This window comes from Salmo trutta, chromosome 30, assembly GCF_901001165.1.
Source record: "Salmo trutta chromosome 30, fSalTru1.1, whole genome shotgun sequence".
In the NCBI taxonomy this organism is placed as follows: domain Eukaryota; kingdom Metazoa; phylum Chordata; class Actinopteri; order Salmoniformes; family Salmonidae; genus Salmo; species Salmo trutta.
In genome coordinates, this window is record NC_042986.1 from 3,206,046 (window position 1) to 3,224,222 (window position 18,177).

Consider the following 18,177-nt stretch of genomic DNA (forward strand, 5'->3'; position numbering starts at 1 on the left):
GTGTGTGTGTGTGTCCCCCAAGACTCCCAACTAATAAATATACAGATAATTACCACTCTTCGACCCTCTCATTCAAGCCTCTGCCTGGCACCGAAAGTATAAATGTATAGCTGTGTGTGTGTGTGTCCAGTTGGTAAGTCCGCCAGAAATTACTGCTCGTAGACCATCACATTCATGTAATTTCTTTTTTTAAATAAATAAAACAAGATCACAGGCTAGGTTCAAACACAGATAGGATAGGCAAACATTCCAGGTTTCATTACATTTTTATGAAAATAAGGGACATTGGAAATGCAACTGCCTCGTCATTGCTTCTCCTTCTTTCAGAGATCAGTTTACAGGGAATGTTTGACTGTGAACTCGGAACACACGAGAGTGAATACTCATGGCATTATGAGAAGAAATACAGATTACAGCACCAGACACCATATTCTTAATACATGATTAAAAAAAATGAATGGTTGGCTTAAAAAATAAACCCACACACACTTGGAGAAGCATGTGTCTCTTCTGCATGCCATTTCCACACATTATTTAAAGTAGACACGATTGGAGGAATCCATCACAAAAACAGGAATAAGGACAAAACACCCCATACCAAACCCAGTCAGGATTATTGTGGTTAACACTGATCACGGGGGCAGATAATGATCATGTAAAAGGTGGTAAGGTGATTCCTTATATTTATATGCTACTAGAGGTCAACTGTAAATTGGCAGGTTAACTGGGATGTTCAACTGCAGTCAAAGAGACTCATCCAACAGATGTGGCCGGTTCAGAATTCAGGCACACACCCTTAACCTGAATGCAAAAAGTGGCATAATATGCTCAACCACTTTCACCATACTTCAGAAAGTATTCATATCCCTTTATTTATTCAACATTTTGTTGTTACAGCCTCAATTTAAAATGGATTAAATATGTATTTTTGTCACCCATTTACACACAATACCCCATAATGACAAAGTGAATACATGTTTTTAGAATTTTTTTCAAATGTATTGAAAATTAAATACAAAAAGATCTCATTTACATAAGTATTCACACCCCTGAATCAATACATGTTAGAATCACATTTGGCAGCGATTACAGCTGCGAGCCTTTCTGGGTAAGTCTAAGAGCTTTGGACACCTGGAATATACAATATTTACCTATTTATTATTTTCAAAATTCTTCAAGCTCAAATTGATTGTTGATCATTGCTAGACAACCATTTTCAACTCTTGCCAAAGATTTTCAAGCAGATTTAAGTCGAAACTAACTGCCACACAAGAACATTCAATGTCTTCTTGGTAAGCAACTCCAGTGTTGATTTGGCCTTGTGTTGTAGGTTATTGACCTGCTGAAAGGTGAATTCATCTCCCAGTGGTACTCCGTAATGTCTTGGATTTGCCCCAAACACAACACTTTGTATTCAGGACAAAAAGTGAATTGCTTTGCCACATTTTTGCATTATTATTTTAGTGCCTTGTTGCAAACAGGATGTATGTTTTGGAATATTTTTATGCTATACAAGCTTTCTTCTTTTCACTCTCAATTAGGTTAGTATTGTGGAGTAACTAAAAATGTTGTTGATCCATCAATGCCTTGGTAAGCAGCTCCAGTGTATATTTGGCCTTATACAACAGGTGGGTCTAATGCTGATTGGTAAATAAGCATTTTAACGTCATAGATTTAACCGGTGGTAACTTGTGGAATAGACAAGAGCTAAATATGACGTCAAAATTCTTACTTATTTACTATTTTCATCAGACCAGCCAAGCAATTTATGAACTTCATCTCCACTATAAAAAGACATCTAGACATTATCTCACAGTTTTTTCCTATCACAGCCATTAAACTCTGTTTTAGTCACCATTGGCCTCCTGGTCAAATCCCTGAGAGGTTTCCTTCCTCTCCGGCAACTGAGTAAGGAAGGACGGCTCTCTTTGTAGTGACTGGATGGTGTATCAATACACCCAAAGTGCAATTAGTAACGTCACCATGCTCAAAGTGATATTCAATGTCTACTTTTTTGTTTTACCCATCTACCAATAGGTGCCCTTCTTTGCGAGGCATTGGAAAACCTCCCTGGTCTTTGTGGTTGAATCTGTGTTTGAAATTCAATGGTCGACTGAGGTACCTTACAATTATCTGTATGTGTGTCCATGGAACTTATGTCACTTGTTAAGCAAATGTTTTCTCCTGAAGTTATTTAGGCTTGCCATAAAAGATGTTGAATACATTTTGACTCATGACATTTCAGTTTTTCATTTTTTATTAATGAGTAAACATTTCAAAACACACTATTCCACTTTGACGTTATGGGGTATTGTATGTAGGTAGGTCAGTGACAGAATAATACATTTTTAATTGAGGCTGTAACACAACAACATGTGGAAAAAGTCAAAAAAGGCTGTGAATACTTTCTGAAGGCACTGTAATTTAGCATTTCTTTGTCACTGGTAACAAACACCCATCATTTCACACAAATTTGAACACAATGTGTGATATTGACAAATGTTCTTAATATATGGTCACAGACAACCTTTTGTGGATGGCAGGCCACGTTTTTGAACATCACTGAAAACTACTGGTTGCCCTCTGAATTCCTCCCTTGTTTCTTACTTCTCTCGTGGCAAGAGCTCACAGGAGCTGCAATTTGTACAAAGTTGCAAGAACCTGTGGTCAAATTAGTTTTAAAGGAGAGCACTAGGGATGCACGATATCGGAATTGGCCGAAATTAGCTAAAAATGCCAACATCGGTATCGGCCCGGTTGTCTAGTTTAACAGCGATGTTAAAAGCTGATGTCAAAGTTACCGTGCATACCTATATAATGTATAGGACGTAATACAGGACGTAATGACGCCACGTAAACTGTTGCAACACAGCATTCCTAACCTAGCCCACAATGTCTGCTGTGTGGATCGAGCAGTCATTTGAAAGAGTAAGAACATTTCAGCGAGACAACTCAAAGGCGAAATCGATGATAATGGAATTCATTGCCCTTGACAATCAACCGCTCTCTGTCGTGGGTGATGATGGCTTTCGCCGACTGGTCGAGCACCGGTACACACTACCAAGTGTGCTATTTTTCAGATGTTGCCCTACCGAAGTTACACATTGATAGCCTCACTGCTATTAGCTTCACGACATACATACTATGGAACACCGTTTGGGTCTTTGCGTGTCAAAAAATATACAGTAGCACTGTCAAAGCTGTGCAAACAAGCAAACACCGGCCACGAACGATGTGTTAACAATACCACGTTGGTAATAAAGCATTATTTGTTCGACCGCAACTTCTGGGGTAGCTAGCTAGCTTTAGCTTGGTACCTAGCTAGCACCAATACAACCAGCCTGAAAACAATGACCAGTAGAAACTGCAGTCATTTTCATTATTCTTAACAATGATTTAGGGATCCTTGTTAGTAAGTATTAGCTAGGTTGCCTGTTGTTAGCCTATTGAAATTGAACTTCGGTTCATGAAAATAAATAGCTAGCCAGCTACTTAACCCTGTTACCCAAAGCTAACGTTATAAGCAGCCAGCTAGCTTCATCTGTCTAGTGACGCTCGTCTGGACCGGGTTATGTGTTGTGAAGCTAGCCACAATAAGGATTAAGCACAATAGTGGAAATCGCGGTTTGCCTTCAAAATAAAAGTATGTCATTGACAGTGATGCAAATGAATACAAATAGTAGAATTATGCCATACTTTTATTTTGAAGGCCAAACCGCAAAGTCCACTATCGTGGCCAATTCCACAGTTGGGTACGACCACCATTAATCAAACAAGAATTTTAGATGACAGCTAGTTAACTATAGCTACTGAAACAGATTGTCATTTTGCTATGTTTTGGGGAAGAACTACATTGTTTGCATTCATGAGCTAGCTAGCTTTTTTTTATGACCAGCACTGTAGGTGCGCGAGACAACTTTACCAGCATCATAGCATACACATTGATGAATCATTGATTACTATCACTCGTTTTTCATGTCACAATGTGTCAAACTACATAAATGTATGAACGAGTTAAATTATTATTTGACGTGCAGTCGTATTCAGGTCCTGATTGGTAAAATAGTGTTATTTGACAAGCAAAGACCCAAACGGCGTTCCATAGAAATCCTGGTTGTGAATGAAATGACTGAACAACGAAACAGCACAGCAAGTACAGTTGAAGTCTGAAGTTTACATACACTTAGGTTGGAGTCATTAAAACTTGTTTTTCAACTACTCCACAAATTTCTTGTTAACAAACTATAGCTTTGGCAAGTCGGTTAGGACATCTACTTTGTGCATGACACGCATGATTTTTCCAACAATTGTTTACAGACAGATTATTTCACTTATAATTCACTATCACAATTCCAGTGGGTCAGAAGTTTACATACACTAAGTTGACTGTGCCTTTAAACAGCTTGGAAAATTACAGAAAATGATGTCATGGCTTTAGAAGTTTCTGATAGGCTAATTGACATCATATGAGTCAATTGGAGGTGTACCTGTGGATGTATTTCAAGGCCTATCTTCAAACTCAGTGCCTTTTTGCTTGACATCATGGGAAAATCTAAAGAAATCAGCCAAGACCTCAGAAAAAAAATTGTAGACCACAAGTCTGGTTCATCCTTGGGAACAATTTCCAAATGCCTGAAGGTACCACATTCATCTGTACAAACAATAGTACGCAAGTATAAACACCACGGGGCCACGCAGCCGTCATACCGCTCAGGAAGGAGACGTGTTCTGTCTCCTAGAGATGAACGTACTTTGGTGCGAAAAGTGCAAATCAATCCCAGAACAACAGCAAAGGACCTTGTGAAGATGCTGGAGGAAACAGGTACAAAGGTATCTATATCCACAGTAAAACGAGTCCTATATCGACATAACCTGAAAGGCCGCTCAGCAAGGAAGAAACCACTGCTCCAAAACCGCCATAAAAAAAGACAGACTATGGTTTGCAACTGCAAATGGGGAAAAAGATCGTACTTTTTGGAGAAATATCCTCTGGTCTGATGAAACAAAAATAGAACTGTTTGACCATCGTTATGTTTAGAGGATTGCAAGCCGAAGAACACCATCCCAACCGTGAAGCACGGGGGTGGCAGCATCATGTTGTTATGTTTGCTAGAGGAAGGACTGGTGCATTTCACAAAATAGATGGCATCATGAGGACGGAAAATTATGTGGATATATTGAAGCAACATCTCAAGACATCAGTCAGGAAGTTAAAGCTTGGTCGCAAATGGGTCTTCCAAATGGACAATGACCCCAAGCATACTTCCGAAGTTGAGGCAAAATGGCTTAAGGACAACAAAGTCAAGGTATTGGAGTGGCCATCACAAAGCCCTGACCTCAATCATATAGAAAATGTGTAGGCAGAACTGAAAAAGTGTGTGTGAGCAAGGAGGCCTACAAACCTGACTCAGTTACACCAGCTCTATAAGGAGGAATGGGCCAAAATTCACCCAACTTATTGTGGGAAGCTTGTGGAAGGCTACCCAAAACGTTTGACTCAAGTTAAACAATTCAAAGGCAATGCTACCAAATACTAATTGAGTGTATGTAAACTTCTGACCCACTGGGAATGTGATGAAAGAAATAAAAGCTGAAAGAAATAATTCTTTCTACTATTCTGACATTTCACATTCTTAAAATAAAGTGGTGATCCTAACTGACCTAAGACAGGGAATTTTTACTAGGATTAAATGTCAGGAATTGTGAAAAACTGAGTTTAAATGTATTTGGCTAAGGTGTGTGTAAATTCCGACTTCAACTGTAAGTGAAAGAAATGGGTTTTGATTATGTTTGACTGGTAATGGGGACATATGTAAATGCCAACAAAATAATTTTTTGGTCAGTGTGGTGTGTGTAACCTTTATTTAACTAGGCAAGTCAATTAAGAACAAATTCTTATTTACAATGACGGCCCGGGCGACGCTGGGCCAATTGTGTGCCGCCCTATGGGACTCCCAATCATGGCCGGATGTGATACAGCCTGGATTCGAACCAGGGACTGTAGTGACACCTCTTGCACTGAGATGCAGTGCCTTAGACCGCTGTGTCCATGTGTGTTTTAACTATTTAACTGTACTAGAATGCTTAAAAGGCCGCTAAAATGTTAAATAGCGGTTATCGGTATCGTTTTTGTTTTGGCAAGGAAAATATTGGATATCGGTATCGGCCAAAAATGTCAAATCGGTGCATCACTAGAGAGCACTCCAGTTTTTGTGGGCTTATGGTGTTTGTGAATAGGTATAATTATTGGTTAAAGCACTTCTGATAGGAGGCAAATGAGCACTTTCGAATGCAACCACTTATCATGCTACTAGGAAGACCCTTTGAAAAATAAACATTTGTCATTTTTTCAATAGATGAAAATCAACTATCCAATTGTAAAGCCTACATAGAACTTAATTAAACTGTGGCCAATAAATATGGCAAAATTAAGTGATAGATTCAAATAAATACAAAAATTGTGCAACTTTGCTGGTATAGTAAAATGAGATTATACCCTCAGCATTCAACCAAGACAAAATATATTGGATATATAATTTTGATTTGTTCACATTAAGTCTCACTCCTCCGACCTCTTACTTTTGAGTGGCTACATTATTATTTAGATTAAAAACAAGATTAACAAAACTCTTAATTTGTAAGTAGCTTTCCTTCAGTAAAACACCTAGCCCATTGATAACATGCTGCTCTGGCTTTATCCGCTGGGGGGTTTAAGGTGAGGGGGCGGTTGTACATTGGTCTCACTGAGGTACCGGTTAGGAAGGAGAACAGTGACAGGTTGTGCGGTGGTTGATTTTATCACTCCTCAGTCAAAGCCATCCCTGTCACAGGCACGCGGCGATAAAAGAAGCTGGATCCTCGGAAGAGAAGGCCCTAATGGGTGAGAAACAAAAAGACAGTTTCAGACATGCACTACCAGAGAAAACAATGACACACACACACACACACACACACACGAGTGTGTTCCATTTGCTCCAGCTGAATGAGCGTGACTGTACCTCGTGGCTCAGATGAGCCCAACAGTGGAGCCAGGACTTAAAGATGGGAGAGTTAGGGGGAAGACCAGCCACCAAGCTGTGAACACACAAGAGAGATCCATTATAAGCTGAACCCACAAGCTAACACTTCATGTTATTTGTCTCTCAAACAAATACATTTAAACTGTATCCTATTATTTTGTGATATATCAAGTCTATACTTTGACTTCATATGAAAGTCATGACAGATACACCATTATGACCATTCTCAAATGGCACTAACTATAGGACAGTTAAGTACAGGTAACAGACAGTAACAAGGCCATCTGGTACTTTCTATTGTTGTACTCTTGAATCAAATCAAATGTGCTTGCTTCAGTGAGAGATCACTGACCTGGGTATGCTTGGAAACCTTATAAACTGAATCTAGTTATTCAAATATGCAATGTAATAACAAATGATGTATGATGTTCAGTAATCTTAAGTCAAAACTTTAACTAGGCCACTCAGGAACATGCAATGTCTTGGTAAGCAGCTCCAGTGTATATTTGGCCTTATACAATGGGTGGGTCTGATGCTGATTGGTAAATAGGCATTTTAACGTCATAGATTTAGCCGGTGGTAACTTGTGGAATAGACACTGGCTAAATATAGGATGTTAAAATGCCTATTTACTATTTTCGATCTGACTGCGCAATCCACTGTCTCATCGGACCAGCCAAGCAATTTATAAACTACGGATTGACTCTTATCCGCTCCTCGTCCCCTTATGCCATAGTTTGTACATCTCAATTGTCAGCAGAAACCACATTTGTTTAAGCAAGTCAGTCATATCAGCTATGCTAGGCTGAATGAACTGTGTAAATTAGGCTGAATGAACTGAGTAAATTAGGCTGAATGAACTGAGTAAATTAGGCTGAATGAACTGTTTCGCTGCCAGACAAGGCTCCGCTGACAGCCAGGTGTAGCAGTGGTAACTGTTGGGACTCTGCTGTTGAGACAGCTTTATGTAGGCAGTAACAGTTTGTCAGCACCATTTGTCACTGTTATAGTGCAATTAATGCATTGTTTAGTGTTGTGTAGTGGCTTTGCTGGCATGCATCCCCCCAAAAATGTGGGAGTTTTCCCCACCAAGATTTACATGCTAATATCGTCACTGAACACTAGATTTAGAATTATTTGGCAACTTTAGTTGTGAATGATACAAACCTTAATGTCTTACACAGAACCCAAACCGGCTGCACACATGCGCCATCGTGCAAAAATGTATTTTGTCCCCCTACACCAAACACGATCACGACACGCAGGTTAAAATATCAAAACAAACTCTGAACCAATGACATTACTTTAGGGACATGTCGAAAAGCATTAAACATTTATGGCAATTTAGCTAGTTAGCTTGCACTTGCTAGCTAATTTGTCCTATTTAGCTAGCTTGCTGTTGCTAGCTAATTTGTCCTGGGATATAAACATTAGGTTGTTATTTTACCTGAAATGCACAAGGTCCTCTACTCCGACAATTAATCCACACATAAAAACGGTCAACCGAATCGTTTCTAGTCATCTCTCCTCCTTCCAGGCTTTTTCATCTTTGAACTTGTATGGTGATTGGCATCTAAATGTTCATAGTATTACCACGACAACCGGCAACAGTTCATCTTTCAATCACCCATGTGGGTATAACCAATGAGGAGATGGCACGTGGGTACCTGCTTCTATAAACCAATGAGGAGATGGGAGAGGCAGGACTTGCAGCGCGATCTGCGTCAGAAATAGGAATGACTTCTATTTTAGCCCTTGGCAACGCAGACGCTCGTTGGCGCGCGCGAGCAGTGTGGGTGCAATAATTGAATAACATAGATTTCAAAATATATTTTGCGACGCGAGCGGTGTGGTCAGCCTATTAGAAATCAAAACATATGGGCTGCATGATGTGACTATAGGCTATTGATGATTGGAGAAAATAGCAACAAGAAAAAAGCTTGCCTCAGGAAAGTTAGCATATTTTTATCCATCAGACTAGTCTCAATTTAATCTGGTCTTTACTAATATGTAACATTTGCTTCGATTTAGAATAGCCCATTATCAAATGTTCAGGAACAGGGCCAGGGTAAAAAAGCACATTTTCTGTATGCACTCCAATAGCGAATGGAGGTCTGAGTACGTGCTTTCCCGCTGGTCCGTTTTTCAATGATGCCTAGTAGGTTACTTCGGTAATGCCTAGTAGGTTACTTCGGTAATGCCTAGTAGGTTACTTCGGTAATGCCTAGTAGGTTACTTCGGCACGTACATGTGCTTAACATATGAGCATTTGAGAAATAAATAAAATAACACTTATTTCCCTCCATGCATGCTCTGCGCAACAGTGATATTCCGGCCAAACTGTATGCCATGGGCTGTCCAACCCTGTTCCATCAGCTACCCAGTGCTTAATTTGGGAAACCAAGTGAAATCTGTTTGGGAACATCGATAGTAACATGTTTTCGCAACAAAAACTTTTTCAGGACCCTGTCTTTCAAAGATCATTTGTAAAAATCCAAATAACTTCAAAGAACTTCATTGTAAAGGGTTTAAACACTGTTTCCCATGCTTGTTCAATGAACTATAAACAATTAATGAACGTGCACCTGTGGAACGGTCGTTAAGACACTGACAGCTTACAGACAGTAGGCAATTAAGGTCACAGTTATGAAAACTTAGGACACTAAAGAGGCCTTTCTACTGACTCTGAAAAACACCAAAAGAAAGATGCCCAGGGTCCCTTCTCATCTGCATGAACGTGCCTTAGGCATGCTGCAAGGAGGCATGAGGACTGCAGATGTGGCCAAGGGCAATAAATTGCAATGTCCGTACTGTGAGACGCCTAAAACAGCGCAACAGGGAGACAGGATGGACAGCTGATCGGCCTTGCAGTGGCAGACTACGTGTAACAACACCTGCACAGGATCGGTACATCCGAACATCACACCTGCGGGACAGGTACAGGATGGCAACAACAACTGCCCGAGTTACACCAGGAACGCACAATCCCTCCATCAGTGCTCAGACTGTCCGCAATAGGCTGAGAGAGGCTGGACTGAGGGCTTGTAGGCCTGTAGTAAGGCAGGTCCTCACCAGACATTACCGGCAACAACGTCGCCTATGGGCACAAACCCACCGTCGCTGGACCAGACAGGACTTGCAAAAAGTGCTTGACACTGACGAGTCGCGGTTTTGTCTCACCAGGGATGATGGTCGGATTCGCATTTATCATCGAAGGAATAAGCGTTACACCGAGGCTTGTACTCTGGAGCGGGATCGATTTGGAGGTGGAGGGTCCGTCATGGTCTGGGGCGGTGTGTTACAGCATCATCGGACAGAGCTTGTTGTCATTGCAGGCAATCTCAACGCTGTGCGTTACAGGGAAGACAGCCTCCTCCCTCATGTGGTACTCTTCCTGCAGGCTCATCCTGACATGACCCTCCAGCATGACAATGCCACCAGCCATACTGCTCGTTCTGTGCGTGATTTCCTGAAAGACAGACATGTCAGTGTTCTGCCATGGCCAGCGAAGAGCCCGGATCTCAATCCCATTGAGCACGTCTGGGACCTGTTGGATCGGAGGGTGAGGGCTAGGGCCATTCCCCCCAGAAATGCCCAGGAACTTGCAGGTACCTTGGCGGAAGAGTGGGGTAAAATCTCACAGCAAGAACGAGGGCAAATCTGGTGCAGTCCATGAGGCGGAGATGCACTGCAATACTTAATGAAGCTGGTGGCCACACCAGATACTGACTGTTACTTTTGATCCCTCCAGTGGTGTGGGGGCTGTGCTTTGGCAAAGTGGGTGGGGTTATATCCTGCCTGTTTGGCCCTGTCCGGGGGTTTCATCGGGTGGGGCCACAGTGTCTCCTGACCCCTCCTGTCTCAGCCTCCAGTATTTATGCTGCAGTAGTTTGTGTCGGGGGCTAGGGTCAGTCTGTTACATCTGGAGTATTTCTCTTGTCTTATCCGGTGTCCTGTGTGAATTTAAATTCTCTCTCTCTCTACACCTCTCTACACCTCTCTCGACCTCTCGACCTCTCTCGACCTCTCTCGACCTCTCTCTCGACCTCTCTCTCGACCTCTCTCTCGACCTCTCTCTCGACCTCTCTCTCGACCTCTCTCTCGACCTCTCTCTCGACCTCTCTCTCGACCTCTCGACCTCTCTCTCGACCTCTCTCTCGACCTCTCGACCTCTCTCTCTCTCTCGACCTCTCTCTCTCGACCTCTCTCTCTCTCTCTCGACCTCTCTCTCTCTCTCTCGACCTCTCTCTCTCTCTCTCGACCTCTCTCTCTCTCTCTCGACCTCTCTCTCTCTCTCTCGACCTCTCTCTCGACCTCTCTCTCTTTCTCTCTCGACCTCTCTCTCTTTCTCTCTCGACCTCTCTCTCTCTCTCGACCTCTCTCTCTTTCTCTCTCGACCTCTCTCTCTCTCTCTCGACCTCTCTCTCTCTCTCTCTCGACCTCTCTCTCTCTCTCTCTCTCTCGACCTCTCTCTCTCTCTCTCTCTCTCGACCTCTCTCTCTCTCGACCTCTCTCTCGACCTGAGCCCTAGGACCAGGACTACCTGGCATGATGACTCCTTGCTGTCCCCAGTCCACCTGGCCGTGCTGCTGCTCCAGTTTCAACTGTTCTGCCTGCAGCTATGGAACCCTGACCTGTTCACCAGACGTGCTACCTGTCTCAGACCAGCTGTCCCTGACCTGTTCACCGGACGTGCTACCTGTCCCAGACCTGCTGTTTTCAACTCTCTAGAGACAGCAGGAGCGGTAGAGATACTCTCAAAGATCGGCTATGAAAAAGCCAATTGACACTTACTCGAGTTGCTGACTTGTGGCACCCTCGACAACTAATATGATTATTATTATTTGACCCTGCGGGTCATTTATTAACATTTGAACATCTTGGCCATGTGCTGTTATAATCTCCACCCGGCACAGCCAGAAGAGGACTGGCCACCCTTCATAGCCTGGTTCCTCTCTAGGTTTCTTCCTAGGTTTTGGCCTTTCTAGGGAGTTTTTCCTATCCACCGTACTTCTACACCTGCATTGCTTGCTGTTTGGGGTTTTAGGCTGGGTTTCTGTACAGCACTTTGAGATATCAGCTGATGTAAGAAGGGCTATATAAATACATTTGATTTGATTTTGACCCCCCTTTGTTCAGGGACACATTATTCCATGTTTTGTGGAACTTGTTCAGCTTATGTCTCAGTTGTTGAATCTTATGTTCATACAAATATTTACACGTTAAGTTTGCTGAAAATAAATGCAGTTGACAGTGAGAGGAAGTTTCTTTTTTTTTTCGGAGTTTATTTCACTAAACTTTTGACAGCCCCTCTGCGCACAAATGAAAGGAATAAAGGAGAGAGAGGAGGTGATGGAAACGCATCGTGTTGTTATATTCTGTATAGCTAAAGGTAATTTGTCACCCAATTAATTGTGAAAATATAAAAAATGACTAGGCTGTTCAAAATTGCCCCGCACAATCACTGAACCAACTGGCTCTATGTTCTCTCCCAGACTCGTGGACAGAAATGTTGAAGCATAGCATCAGGTAACCAGTCCATCCAGTATGCATAATAATACAGTCCACATTCAAAGGGGATTACTCTCATTTTTTACATTTTGTAGTATAGGCTAGACCAATTATGTACCAAAGACATCTTAATTCAGTTTTGTTTTATATTTTTATGCCAACTGTAATGTGTGGTAGGCTATGTATTGTATAACGGCAAAATAAAAACATGTTGGGCTTGGGCTGAGAAGCCTATGTTTATGCATAAACTCTAATATGCATATGGTGTTTTGAAATAATCATCACCTTAGAAAGCTGTCCTGATGGAGGGACAATAGAGCCCTGAGTACCAGGCCATTAGGACCTGATGGAGGGACAATAGAGCCCTGAGTACCCGGCCATTAGGACCTGATGGAGGGACAAGAGAGCCCTGAGTACCAGGCCATTAGGACCTGATGGAGGGACAATAGAGGTCTGAGTACCAGGCCATTAGGACCTGATGGAGGGACAATAGAGGTCTGAGTACCAGGCCATTAGGACCTGATGGAGGGACAATAGAGCCCTGAGTACCAGGCCATTAGGACCTGATGGAGGGACAATAGAGGTCTGAGTACCAGGCCATTAGGACCTGATGGAGGGACAATAGAGGTCTGAGTACCAGGCCATTAGGAACTGATGGAGGGACAATAGAGGTCTGAGTAGCAGGCCATTAGGACCTGATGATCGTTAGCGAGTTGGGTACTACGAAAGCATGTCCAGAGTGCTTAACAGGAGATTACTGTGACTCAATGTTCACATGGGAATTTGACTGCTGTCATGATTCATGACTGCCTGTGTGGTGGTAATACAGTCACCACAACAGCTCTATGTGAGCCTATATTTTTCAACTTAGGTGCACACGTGCTCCTCGTAAAAAAAGGTCAGCGTAGAGCCCTGCCAGTAATAACCTGTCAATGAAGGTAAGTTAGCCAAAAGTGTTTTCCTTTCTATAACTGTATTTTGTAAGGGCATGTTACCTAACAGCTTTCCTTTCTATCAGTGATTTCTGCAGGGTCTAAAGACATGGGGAAGATGCCAGGATGAGAAGCATTTAGATAAAAACATTTGCCATCTTGTTATGATGATTTATTCTTGCACATGCAACCCTAAAAAAAAAAATCACTTCTACTACTTGTGTCCTTTCAACAAGATGTTAATGTGGCAATGTCATAACTACTATACCATCTTGACTGAAAATATAAAATATGAATACTATTCAAGCAAAATATAGGTGGGAATTAATAACATTTAAAAGAAAAACTACTGTTAGGGGGAAAAATAATCATTGTAGTCTCAACCAATGTTCCCTCTAATTTTTGGGGTCACAGAGCAAATTGTAGGTCCTATGAGCAGAAACTTGATCATTGTTTACAGTGAACACTGAGGCTGTACCCTTACAGTTTTAGACAGTAGCCAATAGGCTATTTGATCATAATGTAGGCCTACTAACAAAACCAATGGAGCGAATCCCATAACATTTTCACATGGAAATAGCTTTTGATTTCTATGATATATGTGGTGTTCAATGTTTGCATATTCAAGCCTGTCTCAAAATACAACACTGCCCATTTAATTAAGACCAAAGTTTTTTTTTACCTGACTGGCTTTTCAAAGACAGCTTGAAATGTAGCCTAAGCCTACATGTTGTATGCTCTTGTAGGAAGCAGCAACTCCCCACTGCTGACCTACAATTATCTATAACTGGGCTAATAACTCACTAACTAGCAAAGAATATCAACAAATGTGCACACGCGAGGCTCTGATCTGATCTAAAAAGCGCAATCACTCTAGGATGATAGAAAGATAGCTCGTGGGCTACCCTCGCCAATAGAATTCTACTCCTGGCTCTGCCTACAACAAAATCACAGACTCAATCAGCCTGGCATTTCTTCTGCGCGGAAGTCCTGGAGAAGGTGTGCACGCAGCTTAGAGGGAACATTGGTCTTAACCTCTTTACCTTTCATAAATACTTTTTTTTAAATTAATGGAGTGAATGACTAAATGCAAAACCGATGAACATGTTGCCACTACCATGAATGATGCATGCCTGCTTTTGGCTCATGTGTGTTGACATGCTCAGCAGCTATGCTACTAAACTACTAAAACAAGTAGTTTAGTAGTAGTAACAAGTAGTTCCCAATCCCCTCCAACTCACAAGGCAGGCAATACGATTGACCTCATCTTTACTAGGGGCTGTTCGCCTACTAATCTCACCGCAACCCCCTTCCAGGTCTCTGATCACTAATTTGCTAAATCCTTTTCCCTCCTGTCTCCTAATTCTGCCTCTTTGACCGTATTCTCCTCCGTTTCCGCATCCTATGACTCGCACTCTCCCCTTTCCTCACGGCCGGCTTGGCCCTCCCCTTCCTGCTCCGTGGCTGAGTGACTCATTGCGAGCTTACAGAACAGGGCTGCGGGCAGCTGAGTGAAAATGGAGGAAAATTGAACTTCCTTCCACTCCCTCCCTACCTTCTTTCCTCTGTATCCACTGCTAACGCCACTTTCTATCACTAAATTTCAAGCTTCTGCCACTAAACCCAAGACACTCTTTTCCACCTTCTTCTCCCTCCTTAATCCTCTACCCACCCCTCTCTGCGGATGACTTTCTCAACCTCTTTGAAAACAAGGTTGACAACATCCGCTCCCCATTCACTTAGTCTATTGAGTCCACTGATCCCACTCACACAGAACTACCCTACGCCTTGACCTCTTTCTCCCCTCTCTCTCCAGATGAAATCCTGAGACTAGTGAAGTCTGGCTACCCGACAACCTGCCTGCTCGACCCCATCCCCTCTTCAGACCATCTCTGGAGACCTTCTCACTTCCCTCATCAACTCATCCCTGACCACTGGCTGCATCCCCTCAGACTTTAAAATGCCAGAGTCGCTCCACTCCTCAAGAAACCAACACGACTCATCTGACGTCAAAACCTAGACCTCTATCCCTTCTTTCTTTCCAAAACTCTTGAGCGTGCTGTCGCTAATCAACTCTCTTGTTATCTCTCTCAGAATGAGCTTCTTGACCCTAACCAGCAGGCTTCAAGACGGGTCACTCAACCGAGACTGCTCTTCTCTGTGTCACAGAGGCAATCTGTACTGACTGCCAAAGCTGACTCTCCCTCCTCATCCTCCTAGATCTATCTGCTGCCTTCAACATCGTGAACCATCAGATCCTCCTCTCCACCCTCTCAGGGCTGGGCGTCTCAGACCTTGACGTGACCCTGAACAACACCCTATCGTTCTCCGCAAACATCAAAGCAGTGACTTGCTCCTGCAGGTTCATGCTCTACAACATCCATAGAATGCGACCCTACCTCACACAGGAAGTGGTGCAGGTCCTAATCCAGGCACTTATCTCCAGTCTGGACTATTGCAACTCACTTTTGGCTGGGCTCCCTACTTGTGCCATCAAACCCCTGCAACTCATCAAGAACGCTGCAGCTCGCCTGGTATTCAACATTCCCAAGTTCTTCCATGTCACCACGCTCCTTCACACACTCCAGTGGCTTCCAGACCATGGTTCTTGCCTATGAAGCAGCAAGAGGAACTGGCCATCCCTACCTTCAGGCTATGCTCAAACTCTAGAGGAGCAATTAGGGTTAAGTGCCTTGCTCAAGGGCATAGACAGATTTTTCACCTAATCGCCTCGAGAATTCGAACCAGCGATCTATCGGTTACTGGCCTAATGCTCTTAACCGCTAGGCTGTAGAAGAATGACCAAATTCACCATACTTGACTTGAAAGCCAATATTTCCTTACCCAAGGAATATTTTCTGAAGACTATAGAGAGAGGCTGGGAAAATGTCAGGATGAAAAGTAGAGCTAACTGAAATGTTAGCTAGCTATTCTATTGGTGAGTGTAACGTGACACAAAACATTGTGTCAATGCTATTCATCTTTACAGCAATTCATTTAGAATCATCAAGCAACAGGAGCAGAATGACCAAATCAATCACCGTTGTATCTCAGTTTGAGAGTAAACATACCTGTCCTCAAGGATTTTTTTCAAAAGACTATCTTGTCAACAAGAACATCATTTTGATCTTAGCTATACTTCTTCACAACTTATGTTGATGACCAGCAGACACCCCAAATCAACATTTTAGCCCAATCTGTTTAACAAGAGCACGAGCATTTTGATCTTAACTATCAACAGACTATTCTGAGAAGACAATGAAAGCTACATTTTTTAAATGAGAGACATTGTTGTCAACCACTTTCCCTTCTTGTTTAGATCTAACAGATCTCACCTGTCTACAGAACATGCATTGTGGTCTCAACCACTCCATCTTGCCTATGTGGATAGGAGGAAGACTCATATGAAACTGGCTATAGGCTATGGTGTTTTACCAACCTTCATCAGGACAAATGGGGGCATTGTGGCCCATTATATTTCCAGTTTACTAAACAATAACATACTGTTACATATATAAAATAAACATTAGGATGTGATACAACTGGACACACTTTTCAAAGCGCCTGCATAATTTTCTCCATTGTTTTCAATGGCGCACTCGCATTTGGCGCACGTCTCCTCCAAAGCATGCACGTTTTTGTAGTGCGGGGTCTCCGGTAGTCTGGAGTCGAAAACATTTAAACTTTTTTAAAACAGACAAAAAAATGTGGGTGTGATCCCAGCCTTACCCACAGTTGTTAACTGCCATCAGGTCTGCCACCAGCATAAATGGGTACGTCAACACACTCACTGCAATCTGGAGACAGGGGTAGGGAGATCAAACATGGGGAACTAAGGTGGACACAAGTGCTGTAGTTGCAACACCATCAGATAAACAAAGTAAAAGGAGGAGGCTTTTAGAGATAACCTTGGGAAACAAATATTCAAAATATCCTCACCACATTTCAGTTTCAGAAAAATGTGTACAAAGACATGTAGAGGTTGTGCAGCTGAACTTACCCCCATCACAAACTTGGTGTAGCTTCTCACTGCTGGGGCTTGGCTGAACTGCAGAAAAGTGTGAGAGGAAAGCATTTACAAAATAATTGTGTTAGGACATCATTTTGTGCACAAAACACTGTTTTCCAACACATGATCTCTTCAGATGACTGGCTCTGAGGCATCTGCCCTGATCGGTTAGATATTGAACCGGTGTTGAGAGACCAGATGCAAACTGGCTACCCAGTCATCGCTGGATTTACCAGATCCTCCAGCCCAGTGTTGAACTGCCAAGTATCAACCCCTGCCCTGTACCCCATCGTCACTGGGTTTACCAGACCCTGCCTCAGACGGATCCAAGGGAGGCCTTGAACCATGGACCATCACCTTCCAGTACCAACCTCATATTCATTGTGCATATGTGCACATTCATTTTAAACAGAATAGCATGACGATCTTATAGATCATGTGCTGGAAAACAGTATTTTCATGACGGAACACTGTAGATAACCAACATAAGTGTTTAACATGATTTTTGAATGACTACCTACCTCATCTCTGGTGCTCTCTAGCTAAACCCACTTCCTGTTGAATGCGGAACGAGGGACAGCTCTGTTTGTTGTTTTGGAAAGTTTTGAAAGTCTCTGAAAAAGTGTTCTATTGAAAAAGCTTGGTTACTAGCTAGCTACCTTTTGAGTTTGGATCCCATAACGCGGTTGGCATCCGTTGCTGGGAC

At 42.6% G+C, this 18,177-nt stretch overlaps 1 protein-coding gene across 2 annotated transcripts in view; it reads right to left on the bottom strand.

The window, feature by feature from the left end:
* Nucleotides 1-6,579: 6,579 nt before the first annotated feature.
* LOC115168959 (mitochondrial carrier homolog 1) overlaps nt 6,580-18,177 on the bottom strand; it is a 37,994-nt gene continuing 26,396 nt past the window's right edge. Inside the window, exons 9-12 of one of the 2 annotated variants that reach the window (XM_029724526.1) lie at nt 17,463-17,510; nt 17,196-17,259; nt 6,999-7,074; nt 6,580-6,873 (exon numbers count right to left, since the gene is read on the bottom strand). In XM_029724526.1, coding sequence (XP_029580386.1) covers nt 7,007-7,074; nt 17,196-17,259; nt 17,463-17,510 — 180 coding nt within the window. In that variant the 3' untranslated portion in view covers nt 6,580-6,873; nt 6,999-7,006. Of the gene's footprint in view, nt 6,874-6,998; nt 7,075-17,191; nt 17,260-17,462; nt 17,511-18,177 lie in introns of both variants that reach the window. The other variant, XM_029724525.1, reaches the window with a different exon arrangement.